The sequence below is a fragment of the Gymnoscopelus braueri genome, assembly GCF_963280865.1.
Source record: "Gymnoscopelus braueri genome assembly, chromosome: 8".
NCBI classification, from domain to species: domain Eukaryota; kingdom Metazoa; phylum Chordata; class Actinopteri; order Myctophiformes; family Myctophidae; genus Gymnoscopelus; species Gymnoscopelus braueri.
Window position 1 is genome coordinate 23014790 of NC_137609.1, and position 17637 is coordinate 23032426.

The 17637-nt window shown below is 40.9% G+C and overlaps 1 protein-coding gene across 2 annotated transcripts; it reads right to left on the reverse strand.

Annotated features, from left to right (window-relative positions):
• Positions 1-1152: 1152 nt before the first annotated feature.
• Positions 1153-17158, reverse strand: akap10 (A kinase (PRKA) anchor protein 10). 2 transcript variants are annotated; one of them, XM_080436394.1, is made up of 15 exons: positions 16965-17158; positions 14000-14047; positions 11425-11610; positions 9041-9532; positions 8410-8508; positions 8039-8123; positions 7749-7872; positions 7409-7545; positions 5472-5616; positions 4657-4821; positions 4320-4429; positions 3686-3765; positions 2969-3021; positions 2606-2698; positions 1153-2439 (listed from the first exon to the last, which is right to left on the reverse strand). In XM_080436394.1, exons 1-15 carry the CDS (start codon positions 16984-16986, stop codon positions 2434-2436), a joined length of 1845 nt encoding a protein of 614 aa, XP_080292520.1. In that variant the 5' UTR covers positions 16987-17158; the 3' UTR covers positions 1153-2433. The 2 variants fall into 2 exon arrangements, with proteins under 2 accessions (XP_080292520.1, XP_080292519.1); XM_080436393.1 differs by having other exon boundaries at positions 3686-3768.
• Positions 17159-17637: the final 479 nt, after the last annotated feature.

Genomic DNA, 17637 nt, shown 5'->3' on the forward strand with positions numbered 1-17637 from the left:
CACACCCCAAAACAGAGATGCGCAACTGTCAAATCTATTCAATATCTGGTGATCTGGTCGCCGTGTAGGATATGCGGTTAATTCCATGGATACGAAAAAATAGGAACGACCTCGTTATATCGCAGGTATTTTGTTGGCTGTATTCGAGTGACTTGCTTTCTACCACACTGGGTGGACTTTTGTTTTAGAAACCGTGCGTATCGTGTTGCCAGCAGCAAGCCTTCACTGGTCCCATGTTGTACTGGCGCGGCTCGTTGCGCGCAAAACAGTGAGATGGGCGTCTCCTCTCCTCTCCTCTCTCCCGATGTAGACATACTCTGTTACAAGTAAAAGTGCGGAATCCAAAATGTACTCGAGTAAAAGTATAACATTTTTTGGTATTAAATTAAAATGTACTTAAAGTACCAAGGTAGAAAGTAGGCTACTCACTATGCAGAATATCCCGTTTCACAAGTTTCACAATGTATGAAAATATTTTGAAAATTGCAGATCTACAAGCTCACAATGCATTTTCAAATGGCCGAAATATATATGGGGTGAAGTGGGTAATGTGTGTTTTGTAATACTCACAATCTGCAAAGTAGCTAGTAACTAAAGTTTTCAGATAATTGTAGAGTAAAAAGTACAATATTTGCCTCTGACATGGAGTAGAAGTAAAAGTATTGAAAATTGGAAATACTCCAGTAAAGTAAAAGTACCTCAAAATTGTGCTCAAGTACAGTATTTGAGTAAATGTGCTTAGTTACTTTACACCACTGCGTAAATACACATAATACACCATAACTGCGAGGTCTTGAGAAAAAACACACCTGCAGTTTATTTGTATGTTCAGGGTTACTTCTCTGCTAAGTGCTCTCATCATTAAGCCATTGATTTGAGATAGCCAACGTCCCCCGTACCAATTCATGGTCAACATCGCCCCCATCTGGTCAAAAATGACTCGTCTACCCAAACTATACTGACAAAGTTTGTCATTTATCAATCACATTTTTACTTTAAAAATCACCTTCATGGTTCATAAATAAATAAATAAAGCACTTTATATATATTAAACATTTCTCATTTGTAGTAAGCCACCCATAATAACCACACAGAAATATCTTTCCTTATAATAAAGCCTCAACCATGTAAAACTGAAAACAGACACAAATATTTCATAATATATGTATTGAAATCAAACACAATTTAAATATATTATAGATTAGGTACACATACATGTCAGAAAACATATTAGTGGTACATAGTACCAAAAGTATTTTCTGGTTCTTTTCCACATCAGGGTAAGGTTAAAATGAAATAAAATTAAAAAAGATATATTTACTGATTACACTTTGCAGTGGAACAGTCATCATTGAGATTTGCTCCAGCAATACATTAAAAAAAGGCTGACATTCTCACCAAAAAAAAAGAAAAGAATGTTAGCATACGGGGTAAACCAGAATTGTACATACATAGAACATTTAGAATACGGAGTCTGGAGTTTCCATTGCAATTGGAGCATTTCAATTCATTTGGGAGTATTTCTTCTTCTACGCTCTGTAAAATATTAAACAAGGTGCCACTGGGCTGCTACGGATGGTTGGCTAGAAGGTGGCGGTGAACCACTTCCCAATCCCTTCCAGTTTTCACAATCACATTTCTAGCCATTATACAGTACATAAATAGGAGGGGCACAGTCAAGTTAAAAAAACAACTGACCAAATCGACAAAAATATTCCAGGTAAGGAGAGGAGAGCGTGTGCATCATTATAAAACTATACAACGCCCTCAAACTGGTGTGTCATCATCAACCCCATCACATCCACTTCACTTGGCTGACCCCCTCGGTGGAGTTTCATTAAAAAAAAGAAAAAAGGAATGGATGTTCAAGCTAGAGGAATGGGAAGGGAAGGATGTGCAACTGGGTGCAGGGAGAAAGGATAGGTCCTTATATAAGTCCTAATGGAGGTCCTTTCTGTGAGCATGGTTAGAGAGCTGCAGTGCCACCTGAAATGCTCCTTAGCTAGCTTTGTCTTTCCACCGTTTTGAGGCTGTCCTTCCTTGGGCTTTTGTTCGATAAGTCCCATGTTACTCAGCTTTGTTCTGCTTTACTTCTCAGCGTTCACACACACACACACACACATCTTCATAGCATTACGGAGTTGGAAGAATGGATCGATGGGGAACTTTGAAGTTTCCCATCCGTCCGTTCAAGCATGTGTACAAGTGCAAACACACACACATACACACACACACACACTTCCTCTCTCTCTCTTTTTCTCTCTCCCTGTCTCACACATACCCACGCATACACAGGAGGTGATAAAATGCCTTGTTCTTTCTTTAGAGTAACGCAGTACATTGCAGGGTAAGAGCTGTGTACAGTCCTTGGCCAGTGTGAGGTCTGCCTCTGGGACAGATATTCCTTAGGTTCAACGGGGTGGAAGGGGGAGGTCATAGCTGGAAGAACACAAACAGGGAAAAGTTCAGAAATGCTGGATAGTCAGCTGTTAACACACTACGGTATGGTGAACAACATACTAACGTGGGTTGCGCAGTGTGTATGAATTAAGACAGAGGATTTTGCTCTGTATACTGAGGAAAGGGATGACTTTTTTTTTCTTACCTTGGTGGACTTCCTAGGACTGTCATGGTTTGACTGGTGGATGACATCATTGACGATCATCTTGGCGATCTTCCAAGCCATCTCCTCCTGGGCCTAGTATACAAAACAGCATGATAATAAATGGGGGAGGACCTGTATGTGCCTAGGCCTCTGAACCACCCAATTATAATCATTTTGTGTTGTTAAAATTTAGATAGCAGGTTATTTAGACAGATGCTAGGTTTATTGTTTACCTGGTATCCTTAGTTTCAATGTACAGATTATTATTTTGATCTCTGCATTTGATTTTTACCTTGCTTATTGTAAGTTGCTCTGGTTAAGAGCATCTGCTAAATGCCTAAATTGTACATTTTGTTTTCGCACCTCATCCGTGTTGCCTTGGACCCACTTCTTCATGGCTTGAGAGAACATGGAACCTGGATGGGAGAGGAGACAGGCTGAGTTAAAAAAAAGGAATAGACAAGAAAATAAGAAATAAAGACTACAACCAGTGCACTGTTCTGGCAAGAGGCTAATCTGCCATAGTTCACAAGAATAAGGATATGATAAAATTGAGGGTTAATCTGGGCATGCTTAAGGCCTCAAGCATGCTTTCTGCCTAGATATATACAATTTCAATAATATGACTGTTTTCATATACAGTTTCCTACATCCATGAGAGACAATGGCCTACTTGGCTATTTGAGCCATGAAACCTAGACAGAAAATGTATAATATTTTATCTTCTATGCCATTCCAGGTATCCTGTTTATTCCCAGAGACAGCGCTGCAAGACGTAATAAATAATAGATAGCTTTCATATTGCTATCTTTTCCTTAGATCTACGAGTAGCGGGTGTTTGTTGGAGGAGGAGCCTCTTGCATATTTCATCAGGTTTTCTTGCTAGGGGCTTTTAGGGGGAAGGAAACTACGTTATATTCAAAAGGGATGGAGAATAGTGACATTCTACACTGAAAACCGAGGGAGAAAAAGAAGCATGTAAAGGGTGGAGGAACTACAGTGAAATATGAGACAAGAGTGTCTGGCAGGCAGGAAGAAAAAGGAAGGGAACACACTTAACAAATGTGTGTAAAATCATACCTTTGGATTTCTTCACATCCGGCTCTGGCTCAGCCTCCCTGATAAACTGTCCGAGCTCATTCACCTTCCCAAACGTCATCCTTCTGAGCAGAAAGGAGACAGCACAATGTAAAGAAACTACCTTCCCAAACGTCATCCTTCTGAGCAGAAAGGAGACAGCACAATGTAAAGAAACTACCTTCCCAAACGTCATCCTTCTGAGCAGAAAGGAGACAGCACAATGTAAAGAAACTACCTTCCCAAACGTCATCCTTCTGAGCAGAAAGGAGACAGCACAATGTAAAGAAACTACCTTCCCAAACGTCATCCTTCTGAACAGGCAGGAGACGGCACAATGTAAAGAAACCACCTTTTTTGAACCACAAACAATTAATTCAATTCATACATAGTTGCGATATTTAGGGCTGTAAGTTATGTCGTAGAACAAAACTACTTTTTTAGGCTTACATTAACCACAGACGTTATTTTTCTGCATCAAACGAAAAATATATGAAACCTGGCGAGGGAACCTATGAACTCACTTACAGGTTTTAGCACTCGATCAAGGAGGAAGGAGACAGACAGCATTCACCCAGCATATGGCCGCTGATACTAAGACTCAGGGGAGGAGAAAGACAGATGTCATGACACTCACCCAGCATATGGCCGCTGGTACAAAGACTCAGGGTCCAGACTAGCAATGTCCAGTGTTATTGCCTCATCAAAGTTTGTCAGGATCTTCACTGCTGCTTTTTTGGTACTTTGCTGTATTGTGGAAAATACACACTGGATGTTTAGCAGGAGTAGTAGCAGGGGACATGATTTGTTATCTTGTAAAGAACTATTGAAAGACCCACTGACATTATACGAGAGCAAAGATCAAGCTCTTTCAACTTCAACCATAATACATTTGTAAGACATCTAATAAGAAAGGATAGGTCTAAATGTCATTCCAAGTAGCAGATGAACATGAGGGTCAAATGCGGGGTTACCTGAACATGAGTGCCCTCGCTGGAAATTGAACTACGGTCACCGTCTATGGGCGGAGTCTGTCCCTGGGCACTGGAGTTCACAAATTCATCCGCCCGTACCGAGTGGATGAGGTCACTCAGGTATTTGTAGTAAAGGTTACTGGACAGAAAGCCAGGCATAAAGACCTGGAAGAACAAAAGTGAGGTGAACTCTGTTAGAAAAAATGCCTTCAGTGTATTTTCTATGTGGCGTGATATTAGTTGAGTAAGTTGCATCGTTTTTGGCTTTGGGGGCGACAACCCAACTGTTGGGTGATTTGTAACATACGTAAACTGTATGTGAAGGGTCAAAGGAATAGTTATAACAGAAAGATTTTGGAACACAGAACAGTGAACCAAAACAACTGGAATCTAAAACGTCTTCTAAAATATCTTCCTTTAAGTTTGTCAGAAAAACTATATTTGAAAGGTGAATACCACTTTAGACTTTGTGTCACCAAAGCTTAAAGATGGTATGGAATTTTCTGATTCTGAATTTATTGCAATACTATAGTGTGATGTTTGCAAGTAAAAAGAACTCATATAATGAGTGTAAATCAATGGTTTTCTATCATGGTTTTCTATCATCCATTTTAGCCCGTCTTCATGACATCACTAAATAGGATCTAGGTTCATATTCAACACATTTATTGGCATTTCTTTGAGTCTTTATTATCTCGACTTTAAACATTAATAAGAATAGTTCATATTCACTTCAAAACCACTTGCCGTGGTGGTACCCTTTGAGCTATTTATATCTCTATTTTTAATGAATCAGGTTTGTAAAGTGATCTGACCGTCTCCATGGTGGTCCAAGCCTGTCTGAGTGGAGTGGTGAAACAGTCAGGGAGGGGCCCTCCCTCTCGGCAGATACTAGACTCGATCTCCATCCGCACCGAGTCACCAAAGCCTAGAGGGTTGGTGGCCTGGAGTGAAAAATATCTGGAGAGAACAGAGAATAACTTTGAACATACCATGTTCATAAATCTGGAGACAGACTTCCTGTTAGTCTATGAAAATCACCTTGCAGGGACTTGAAGGTTTTAAAGATGCAGTGCCACGATTTTGGTACTTCTTCTGTCTTGTATGGAGTTGACATTACTACTATAGACCACCCATTATAGTTAAAATGTGCCAGTATGCCTTCCCTGTGTATTTTTGGTTTCTTTTTGTAAGCTGCAAGCTTATTTTGTGATGCAATCTTGATTGTGTCATGCAATATCCTGGCCATTTCCCTCCCTTGTAATTAATATTAATATCGTTGCTTCCCAGGTAGTCAGAAGGGGGAAATGCATTTCCCAGTATGCCCCACGGCACAGGAAGTTCTATTATTGTGTTTATTGTGTTATTATTTTGTTATTTGAGTATGAGGCAGCGAAATGGGTTTATGTTGTGGGACTTTATGTGTAGTGTTGTGTCATGGTGCTCATTTGGTGAGTTATGTTGATATAGTATGTGTCTGGGTTTAACCCACACTTGACTGTGATCGTTTGTTCTGATAATTCTTTAAAATTTCAATTCAAAATTTCAATTCAAAGGAGCTTTATTGGCATGAGAAAACATCTGTTTACATGCCAAAGCAAGTGTCAAAATATAATAAAAACAGTTTAAGAACATTGGGTAAGTATATACAGTTGGAGGGGGTACAGCATTGTGTTAAACAGAGCTATGTCACATTGCATCGTTATATTCATGTTAAATATACAGGGTATAAAGCTTTTTGAAACAAATAGCAGCAATCTTTTGCAGTCACTTTGGGACGATTAGCAGCATTTTTTCTAAAAACTATTTAAATAGATCACCCCTCTCCCTTTTCCCTTGGAGTAGTGTGGTATTTGTGTGCTGTGGCCAAAAACCTCCTGGCCACGTTGCAGATGGGACTTGTTATTACATGGCAACAGTTGGCCACCTGATGAAGGCCAATCTGTGGCAGAAGCGTTTTACCATGTAATATTTTCTGTGTTTTAAAGTAAACTAAACACTTAGTAGCAATGCTGTTGTGTGGACCTTTATTCTTTTGAACTGTCACTCTGTACAGCACCAGCAACGACGCAACCCACTGTTCTGAACTAATTACCTCTATGGTACCCTTGAATCCCAAACCTGCAGGGGTACTGTACCGAGCATGACCCTGCACTGACTTCTCTGAAGAAGTGTGTGTGTGTGTGTGTGTGTGTGTGTGTGTGTGTGTGTGTGTGTGTGTGTGTGTGTGTGTGTGTGTGTGTGTGTGTGTGTGTGTGTGTGTGTGTGTGTGTGTTAGGGCATTAACGAATAGTGATTTATGGTATTCGAATTATTCGACCCAAAAGTATTCGAATATTCGATTATTCGATTTGATTATAAATTTTTTTTTTTTTTTTTTTTTCAATTGCATTGATGACTCGACTCAAGGAATGCGAGTTGACGTCACACCAGAGCTCACAGCTGCATGTCTGCTCTAGAAAAGCCACTAAAAAAAAAAATCTTAAAAAAAAAAAAAATGCTTTTTTTTTTTTCTTCGAATAGTCGAATAGTGGTTTGATAGTCGAATAGTCGGTTTGATATTCGAATATTTGAATATTCGACTATTCTGTGAATGCCCTAGTGTGTGTGTGTGTGTGTGTGTGTGTGTGTGTTCAATGTTGAACTCATGTGGCTACTGTACATTTACAGTAGATGAACAAGCGCATAAAAAGGCATATGTAAAAAACAAATTACTTAAAAACCGTAATGATAAATGAAAGAAATGTCCTACTTGTCGTAGAGGATCATGGCGTCATTCTGAGCCTCCTGGCCATCGTACTGGCCCTTCTTAGCTGCTAACTGGTCCTGGAAGTTGTCTGCTGCCAGCCAAAACTGGAGTACATTCACTGCTTCCTCTTTCTCCATGTACTGTGTGTAAAACGCAACAGATACGTAGTTAAACCTCTTTTATACTGAAAAGGTTGGCTGAGCATGCTTGCCCTTTTTCAGAGGCACATTAATTATTCTACCAATTTGATCAATCTATTTTATGTGTATGTATGAATGTAATGCTGTGATGGCTCATTGTGAAAACACAGTCTTCGTTCGGCAAACACAGGCGAGACGCTCACCTCTGAGAAGTAGAAGAGAGCCGACTCGCAAAACAAGATGTCTGCCAGGAACACAGAGCCACTGGTTAGGACTTCAATCTGGTATTTACAGAAATGGTGGCTCCGCAGGAATTCACTAAAGTGCCTGGGGAATTGAGAACAAAGAAATCTCATAGATGACCATGGTGGCCAAGATGACAAAGCAACAAGTTATACTTTAATACTGGGTGTCAAAACACACACAGTTACAGTAGGAGACCATGCCTTTCAGAACATTAACTCCTTTAGAAAATGGGTAGACAGAAACTCACTGTTGTTCCAGGATGATGACAACTACTGACTGTGCAATGACAAAGCAGTTTGGGTCCACCAGTCCATCCTCTCCACATATCTTAGCTGCACAGAGGAGACACAATCAATTAAAATAGAGCATTGTCAATTGTATTCATGCCACTGTATCAGAGAAAGCTCTGACCAAAATAAAATTATTTGTAGCATCTGCATACATGTCCATTATCTATTGTCCTTGCTTAAATTTGCAAAACAAGACAGCATTAATTCAGCTGGTCTTTGCTGTATTTTTTCATGGGACAGCTGGTCAATACGGCTGTCAGCAGAGATAAATATTAATTTGATGAACAATCAAATGAACCATGTGAACAGTGTGTCAATCAATATTTACCAACTATGTCGTTTCTGGTTTGTTCAGTAATAGGGATGGGCCTAGCAGCATCTGGAGAGACATACTTGGTGAAGATATCCACTGCATCTCTCTCTATACCTGAAACACAGAAAGACAAGGGGCTACTGTATTCCTGTGATCCTGCGAGACCATACTATAAGTGTCAGTTGTGTGAAAGAAGACTAAGCATTTAATTCCTAGCGTAGATCTCTGTACAAGGTGCAGTGTACAGTCAAGAGAAGAATCATTTCATTCACTTACTGTACATATGCATATGGCAAGTCTTTTCTACAGACTGGCTCTAGCTGTCTAGAAGAGGGTCTGTCTGTCTATTTGTGTGTCCGAAGCTAATCTTGCAAACCGCTGGACCGATCAGCGACACATAATTATGCTTTATACTTGAAATGTATAACTTTAATTTTATAATGGAAATCAATGGGCTGAAACCTTTCCAAAATTTGGAGTCATTTGGTACATCATAGATGTCAGTCCGAGATCCATATTGGAGCCACGCCATTCCCATGTGGATGCCGAGATCACCATGATTCGATTTGTTTGGGTCCGACTGACTTCCTTAATTACACAATCACTGAATGGCAAATAAAAAAACAGCTCCCTCAAGGCAACTTACTCTTCATGAGTTTATCGGAGAGTTCTTTCAGGGCATTGTCTGCCTGTAGTTTGAAGGGGGTTCCTGGCCTGGAAGAGGCCTGCCTGCTTGGGGTCTCTGTTTTGGGCGTGCCAGGTCTCTGGCCTGCCTCTGTGCTGAAAGAGTCTCGGTGCATTAGAGGGGCTGCGGGCATTTCACCCCTGCCCTCCTGAGAGCTAGGAGTGAGTTGTCTGTCGACAACCTCCGGGTGCTCTAGTCCATCTAGTGATGTAGGGACAGGCTCAGCCAGTGAGCTTTGTTTCACCGTGTTGAGGCTGTGTGCTCGGACCCGTGACCAACTGGTGGAGCGGAAGCTCTCGGCCTCCAGCCAAAAGCGCACCAGGTGGTCAGCACCTTGCATCTCCATGAACTGGACGTAGTAGGGCACCGCGACGACGTCCCGAAGAATCTGGTCCACCGTCTTTGATAGCCGAGAGCGGGTGTCCTGGGTTAGGTAGTTCACACTGGATCGTCCTGGACAATGTAAAGACACACACAAGAAAGATTTTAGAAAATGTAAGTGGTCAGGTCAACTATGACAAAATAAATGTTAGACTAGATACTCGTCAAAACGCTCTCTCATTTACAGCTATGAACCTTTAAAATACCTTACAAACCCTGTAAAGGAAATACATTTATTTGTTTCTTAACACATTCAACATGAGTTAGATCACTTAAACTGTCTTTCTCCAAATCTGATCACTGATCATCACTTGATTGACGTACTGTAACCATACTCCAATCATAACTGTAGCGCCGTCATCGAACCGTGATTTCTGCTCCACCCCTAATACTACACAGGACGCACAGGCTGCAACTTGGATATTGGCACTGGCAGACATATTTGTTTATGCAATGACAGTCATGCAAGCTTCGTTTTAGCTCGGTTTTATACAAAGAAATAGCCAATCTACAAGGGCCTTGTAAGCTTGTAGATCGGCTATTCGACACAGTCGTGTGACAAAGCCTAACACTCTAACAAACTCAATAACAATTGCAATCAGATTTTCTTTCTCTACATTGGATTAGACCATTTGTATAATAAAGATACACAATAATGTATTTAATCTCTATTATAAAACAAACAAACATTAAGAAATTGGTCTACTGTTAAGGCTTAAAAACCCGGAAAACCTAAGCTAGATTTTTGCTAAAGCATGAAATGTAAGGGCTCATCACCACACAAGCTTTCATTTATTATTTCCAATTAACACTAATTAAAACAAATGCTTAGAAATAGGAATTAGTGATTGCAGATGGGAGCACACAGAGACATCCATTGAATATTTTAACCATAGATGAACAAAGATTTGCATTCTTTGAGACACACATCCGGGTTTTTGACCAAGAAGCACCTTTGTTTGGCCCGATTTCGGGACAGCTGAGTTTTTGGGGCTAAACAAAGGCATCACGTGACGTTGATCCCCTTCCCCTATTCACTCATACTAGGACATGACGTATGTGTAAGCAGAAGAATAGCATATATATATAACCTAATGTGGTATCATTTTCAAAAATGCTTAAAAGGAGGCTTTGGACTATGCAATTTCATGGACCATTTGGCATAAACACAAAGCAAGACATTTTAAGAACCATGCCATGTGGGGTGCCTGGAGGTATAGCCAGCGCACTGACTGACCAAACATATTTTCTAATCCAACAGCACAGTATCTAACAGAGGGGTGACTTGCAGTGTCAAAACACAAGCTACCAATGAGAGAATGCATTCATCACTGTTGGCTGTGGTATCAGCTAGTGAGTGGGCACTCTGCCAGAGGTGACTTAACTGGCACTGCAACTCACCCTCCCTGCCCCCAACTGCTGACTTATCTTTCCCTCCTGTTCTCTTCCCAAGATGAAAGCCTCTGCACGGAGTGCACGCACGCTCAAAGAACTGGAGTCAACTGTAGTATATCATTCAGTATTCCCAGCCAGCCTCACAGCATAGCTGCAGCACAGGTTTCCTGTGTGAGTCATCCAGGCCTTTGTCTGAAGGACCTGCCCTGACAGGTCCTGCCGCCACTGCCATTAAATACAAGGGCAGTGTCACATAGCCACTGCCACACCTCAAGGTGCCGAGATAACATATGGTAATTTCAAAACATTTCAGTAGTTTTTTCTTACCCAGATGACACGGAAGGGAGTGCGAATCAAAAGGCTAACTGATGCATGAAGCAGTTCAAGTGTTTCATACATGATAGGATTAACACGCATGTGTCAGCGTTAGCAGGATGCTAATGACATTATGCCAGTTGGTCGTGGAAGCAATTTCAGTGGTCACTTGATCCCCTGACATAGCTGTGATGCATCCTAAAAGCTGGCCAATCAGACGTCAACAATAATGAACAGTGGCTCGGGCTCCATACCAAGGTCACCGAAGTGTGCAGCCTCCATGTGACTCGGCTGCTTCTTGAGGATTGCTGTGCGTCCGCGGGCAAAGGAGTCCATATTGGCAGAGATGGCATTGATAGCCACGTGGCTGGGCCCCGCAGCCTCCTGGGTGGCATGATGGTTCCTCTGTCCTAGCGATGGGGAGTGAGGGCTGATTAGTCCTGGAGTTGGGGGGGGGGGGGGGCGCAGAAAGACCAATTAGACTACATACATACAGTACACATAGGCTGCGGGTACATGGACCATCATGTATTCATTCAGAATGAATTCATTCCGAATGAACTCATTCCGAATAGAGGAATCTGATCCACTCACCTGTTTACATGGGACCTGAATAAAATTATTCCTCGTTTACATGACCAAAGCATTCATTCGGAATATAACTTTTGACATGCGCAAAGTGGTTCCCGCCTACGCCCGGGCATGGACCAGGGGCAACTACCCGGAGCAGAGCTTCCCCTGGTGGGCATGGGAGGAGGCAATGAATAGCCCCCTTGTGCCTCCGCGGCGGAGGTCTGTCGGTCGTAGACAGGTCGGTAAGCAACGCACCGACTCCTGGCCAGGCAGCGTTGTATGCGGTACAAGCCTGTGTTCCTTTGTTATCGCCGTTTTAATGCAAAAGTAGCAGATCTACAAGTTCAGACCAGTTTATTTTTTTGTATTGGTACCAGACACGGTAAAACGTAGGCTAGCCTATACTATTTGTCACAGTTCTCATGTAGGTACGATGACGTCATCGCGTATTCGCACATGGTCATTATAATAATAAATAATAATACATAAACACCGGACCGCTCATAGTCATTATAATAATAAATGGAGAGAGAGAGAGAGCAACACTACAGTCTATGAAACAAGGCACGCTCATTTATGGCAAAAGTACAAAAGTATTGGCATCAAAATATACTTAAGTAGAAAGTATAAGCTACTCATTATGCCGAGTGTCACGTTTTTCTTGTATTATTATGAAAAAGCTTTGAAACATGCTGTAACTCATTCACTGTGACGAAAACCCTCTTTCTGCGCCGAGTAGCGCGCGGTGCGCACACGGAGAATGCGGAGTCTGTCGCCCTAAAACACAATCGCCCCGGGTCAAAATCCAGCGACCATGGAGCGGCCGTGGATGGCCCGCTCAAAAGGTGCGTGGGGCGTAGTGTTTTGGGACGACCGTTCCGGCTGCCCATGTAATGAATTGATTAAGTAAAACTCATCTGTTTTCGCTGCAGCTGCGCCCTAATAATGTAGTTTTCTTTTTTTTTGTTCACGTATGCTATTAAAACAATGCAGCTATTGCAGTATTGGGCCTTAACATGTGATTAAAAATGTATACGTATTTGGCCCCTCATATATAAAATAAATGTAAAATCTGATTTAAAATTGAAACTTGCAGCTGATCAATGCGTTTTCTTCGTTTACGTGTGGACAGGGATTTAAAAAAATAATCTTTGTCATGTGGCCAGGGATTCTTTTTAAAAACTGAGGACTAAAATACCCGTTAAGAAAAAGATCCATATAAGTGTAGCCTAGGCCAGCAATCCTTGGAGCGTCCGTTCTCCTGGACAAGTCTGGGCTTAACCATGGCTTATTAAATGACGCTATAGAATAGAATCATTCATTTTATCCCGCAGGAGCGACCGTGGCCGAATTAGATTGATAGGTCATTTTTGGACAATTCTGACAGCACTATAAGCACGGACATGCGCAAAGGAATGCATGTATTCCAAACAGAGAGGAGCGTTCGGAATAAAGTGTTTACATGGTCAATTCCGATTGGTATATCCCGATTCAAACGGTCTATACCACCCCTCCTAACCCGAATGAAAATTCATTCGGGTCAGACTGGAATGGAATATTCTATTCCAATTGAGGTGTTTACATGAGCATTTCTATTCTGAATGAATTCATCCATTCATTCATTCCGAATAGAAGTGTATTCATTCCGAATGAAACTGTCCATGTACCCGCAGCCATTGTATATGTGTGTGTGTGTGTGTGTGTGTGTGTGTGTGTGTGTGTGTGTGTGTGTGTGTGTGTGTGTGTGTGTGTGTGTGTGTGTGTGTGTGTGTGTGTGTGTGTGTGTGTGTGTATAAGTGGCTGATGTGTAAAGGCCTTTTGACTGAAGATTGTTTCCCTATGAAAGCAGTACCAGTTAGTGGACAGAAATTAGAGGTGTAGGAAGGGCTAGAAAAGACAGAGTGCTCAGTGTTTGTGTGTTTCACTTAATAGCTGGAGGTCACATTTAAAACCACATGACTATCTGAGCAGCAACATGTGAATGAGCTACACTCAACATCCCTTTCAGTCTACGTCTTGTGCCTAGAAATCACTGACTAATGTAAAGAACAGTTCTCATTAAGAACACACACAGCAGCAAATAACATTTGCTGCTCTGACTGATGTATACTTAGTTGCGTGCAGGTGTCTGTCATGTATCAAAAACAGCAGATCTACAACAAGATCACAATGTGTCGCGCTTCAATGTGTCATGAGCTTGTAGATCGGCTAATATCAGCGCTTAGCAACGACACAATTAAGACATTGTTTACCCACCTTTATTGACTTTAACATCAGTCTGTCTCTCGGGTTCTTTGCTTTTTGCTGTGGAAGAGATACAAAAAAGTAGCTTAGTAACTGGATGCTTTTCATTAACAATATAGGGGAGATCAGTGAACGGCATATTGTGCCTGGGATGAGGTAAAATAGGTCAATGAGGTTAAGGAGTGACAGGGTGTCCCTTGAAGAATCATGAAGATATCCACTTACATAATAATTACAGTTTAGACCTACTTTCTTGCTGCCATGGCATGTATACACATCATAGGGCTGGGCGATATGGACAAAATCAAATATATATTTTTGACCAAATACCTCAATATCAATATTGCGATGATAATATTGTATAGTATTGTGATAATATTAATTTTCTTTTTTCTATCTAAAAGCTTACAACCATTCCATCACGAAATTCTTTAAAAGCATAAAATAGGGCTTAATTGATTGAAACCAGGAAAAGACAAGACCACGATATTACAAATACAATATCCAAAATCCCAGACTATCTATTCTCATATCACAATGCCAACATAATATTGATAATTGCCCAGCCCTAACACTTCATAATCAAAATAAGGTGACGCGCCTGGGGCTCTGGCGTGGTGTGTGACTGGACCGAGCAGGACGGAGTGCTGAACTGTGGTATTTAGAGCGAGTCCTCTGGAAGACTTATGAGTTTGGTCCAAGTGTTGAATTAATGGGAATGACATTGAAATAATTCCTTGAGGCTGACTCTAACAGCTTAGTTTGGCAATAAAGCTTTGACTTGCTTCTAAATATCTATGCAAATACAGTGTCTGGAACAAATTCATTGAATGCTCCTTCAAATTATTTGGCAAGTGATAATCTATAGCAAATGGAGCCTGTTGCCTAAAGTAGAGTAGAATACCTACTGGCATTGGCACCTAACTACCTTTCATTAGACTGAACTACCACTCATACCTCTGGAAGTCTGGATTATGCTATTACGGCAAAGAATGATTAGGTCAAAGTATCATTTCCAAGCCAAATGTGTCATTATATAATAGCCAAAACAATGCACTGTGGTACATGACATAACACAACATGCTATTTAAGAGACTGTTGCCTGTCAGTGAATGAATGGATCTACATGGAAAAAGACTAGTTAATAAGACTGTGATGTTAAAAAGTGTGTAAGTCCTGAAGTTTTGTACAAAACATACAGTATAGCAGCCCATGCTTAAAAAAGTCTGAGTATAAAAGTCTGTGGTATCTGGTGTATTTTTTCTCACGGTTTTGATTAATATTTTGGATTTATCCCCATCAAACGGTCAACATGACATTCACAGAGCCTCTGTTGGATAGACAACATGACAGCTTTAGTCAAAGAACTACAATGAATATTAATGACAGTGTGTACACCGGCCTCTTAAAGCTGTATGTCATGTCACACACCCAAACTCTGTCATTGAAAGACATATTATGAACAGAAATTGAATGTGGAACATTCCCATTCCAATAATCCATGTACAAAGCACGCACATATTGTTCAATACAATTTAACTGTATACTAACATCAAAAGTTGATAAATTAGTACACATCCAACTATGTCACCTTTCATGTTAAGCAGCTGAATGTGCTTAGACTTTATCAAATCAGTAGGAAAATCCAAAACATTGCTTAAATTCAAAGTCACTTGTAATGTAATTAGCAATGTTTTGACTGATAAAAACAATGATGGTTACACTTTTAAGTTGACCAATTAAGATCTCATAACAGCATGTTTGCTTGTTTTTTTTCTGTTATGTAGTGGCTTGTGAGTGAGTTACTTCTTAGTACTGCAAGCCCTGTTGCCAGTCTGTGAAATTCTACTTCCTCTCAGTCTCTCTAAGCAGTGCTTTGAATAAGTACTGAATGAGAAGAGATTTTATTCCCTTCAGGACAACTTAAGACTCCAGGGAAGAGTTCAAATGTTCAAACTTATTTGTACTCCCAGTCAATCTATCATGGCTGTATAATGAATCCTAACTTTTCTCTATGAATTGAGTACAAAGGAAAGGACCCCAATGGAAACAAGCCATAGGCTTTCTTGGGGTTTAAATCCTCTTAGCTGACCTTGTATTGCACTGTACTTTTTTTTGCAAACGGCTAATAAAGTATTCAATCAATCAATCGCTTGATGACATTACAAATCTCAGCGTTGGGTTGGCATTTTTATTTCTAGATGTATATATATATATTATTACTGGTACACAGCTACACACAAATCAAGACGAATTGTCAAATGGAAATAATCAAATTAAGTTTGTATGTGGCTGTAATTAATGACTTAGCGGTAGCGAAGTCATGGGCAGTGGTGTAACAAGTACATTTACTCAAGTACTGTATAGTACAATTTTGAGGTATTTTTTTACTTTACTGGAGTATTTCCAATTTTAAGTACTTTTACTTCTACTCCACTACATCTCAAAGGCAAATATTATACTTATACTCCACTACAATTATCATATCTACAAGCTCACAATGCGTGGCATTGTGAGCTTGTAGATCTGCTATTTTCAAAAGATTTGTATACATTTGAAAACTTGTGAAATGGGACATTCTGCAGAATGAGTACTCGCTACTTTTGGTACTACAAGTACATTTTGATACCAATACTTTTGTACTTTTACTCAAGTAATTGTTAAATTCCGGCCTTTTACTTGTAACAGAGTATTTCTACATTGCAAAATTGATACTTTTCCCCACCACTGGTCATGGGAGCAAAGCACTGCTAGGCTAATCTTGCTAGCACCAACATTAACGCCGCAGCAGAGGAATACATTAGAGTTAAAGGAGTGCGACTCTATGGTGAGTGCTTCTATCTAGTGGTTGAACATCTATATTAAAGCACCACCATCCATTGAAACATTCCTCATCCCCTCAGCTGACTGTTTAACCATAACGTCACCGCTAGCAAAACGCTGGTGGTAGTTACACCCTAGCGAAGAGCTTCCTCACCTTTCCTCTTGAAAAACGACATGACGAGTTTCACGTTTCAGACAGATCCTGGGCTCAGTGACACCATTCCGTAGGTTCGCGAGTCCCTTCATTCAAATGCATCTACGCGACACATGAGATGAAGGGGTTTATTTGCTGCGAATGGGGGCTGTCAAATCACAAATGTCTCCAGTCTAGCACCTCCAGTAGCCATATTGTCAATAAAGGTCTCACTTCCGGACCGATGCGGCAGCAGCATTATGGGAAACCATGCATTATTGGCCCCAGCCAGAAGAGGACAGTATACTCCAAGAAACACAGTACTGTCAGTGCTTCTCAAACATTTTCGTGCCAAGGACCCCCAAATTGATATGTATTTGGCTGCGGACCCCCATCTGAAAAGATTTTGTGCCAGGGACCCCATAGAACAAAATGAGCAGATCTACAAGCTCGTAGCGCTGCACAAAGTGACGTGCTTTAAGCTTGTATATCTGCTATTTTTTAATAGCCAAAGTATAAAATGTGGTTAAAGTGGTTAAAACATATGACGTTATATTAACACATTTTGCTGGGGACCCCCTGGAACCCTCCCAAGGACCCCTGGGGGTCCCCGGAGCCCACTTTGAGAACCAATGTGTTAGATTATCCAGAATTCCAGATCATGTAGCCATGGATGCAGCATGTATGATGATTA

Coding starts and splice junctions, on each gene's coding strand:
- akap10 (XM_080436393.1), bottom strand. CDS start 16,986: ATGTCGTTTTTCAAGAGGAAAG. Junction 14,048..16,964: donor GTCGTTTTTCAAGAGGAAAG/GTGAGGAAGCTC, acceptor TCTCTTCCACAG/CAAAAAGCAAAGAACCCGAG. Junction 4,430..4,656: donor GCGAGGGCACTCATGTTCAG/GTAACCCCGCAT, acceptor TCCACAATACAG/CAAAGTACCAAAAAAGCAGC.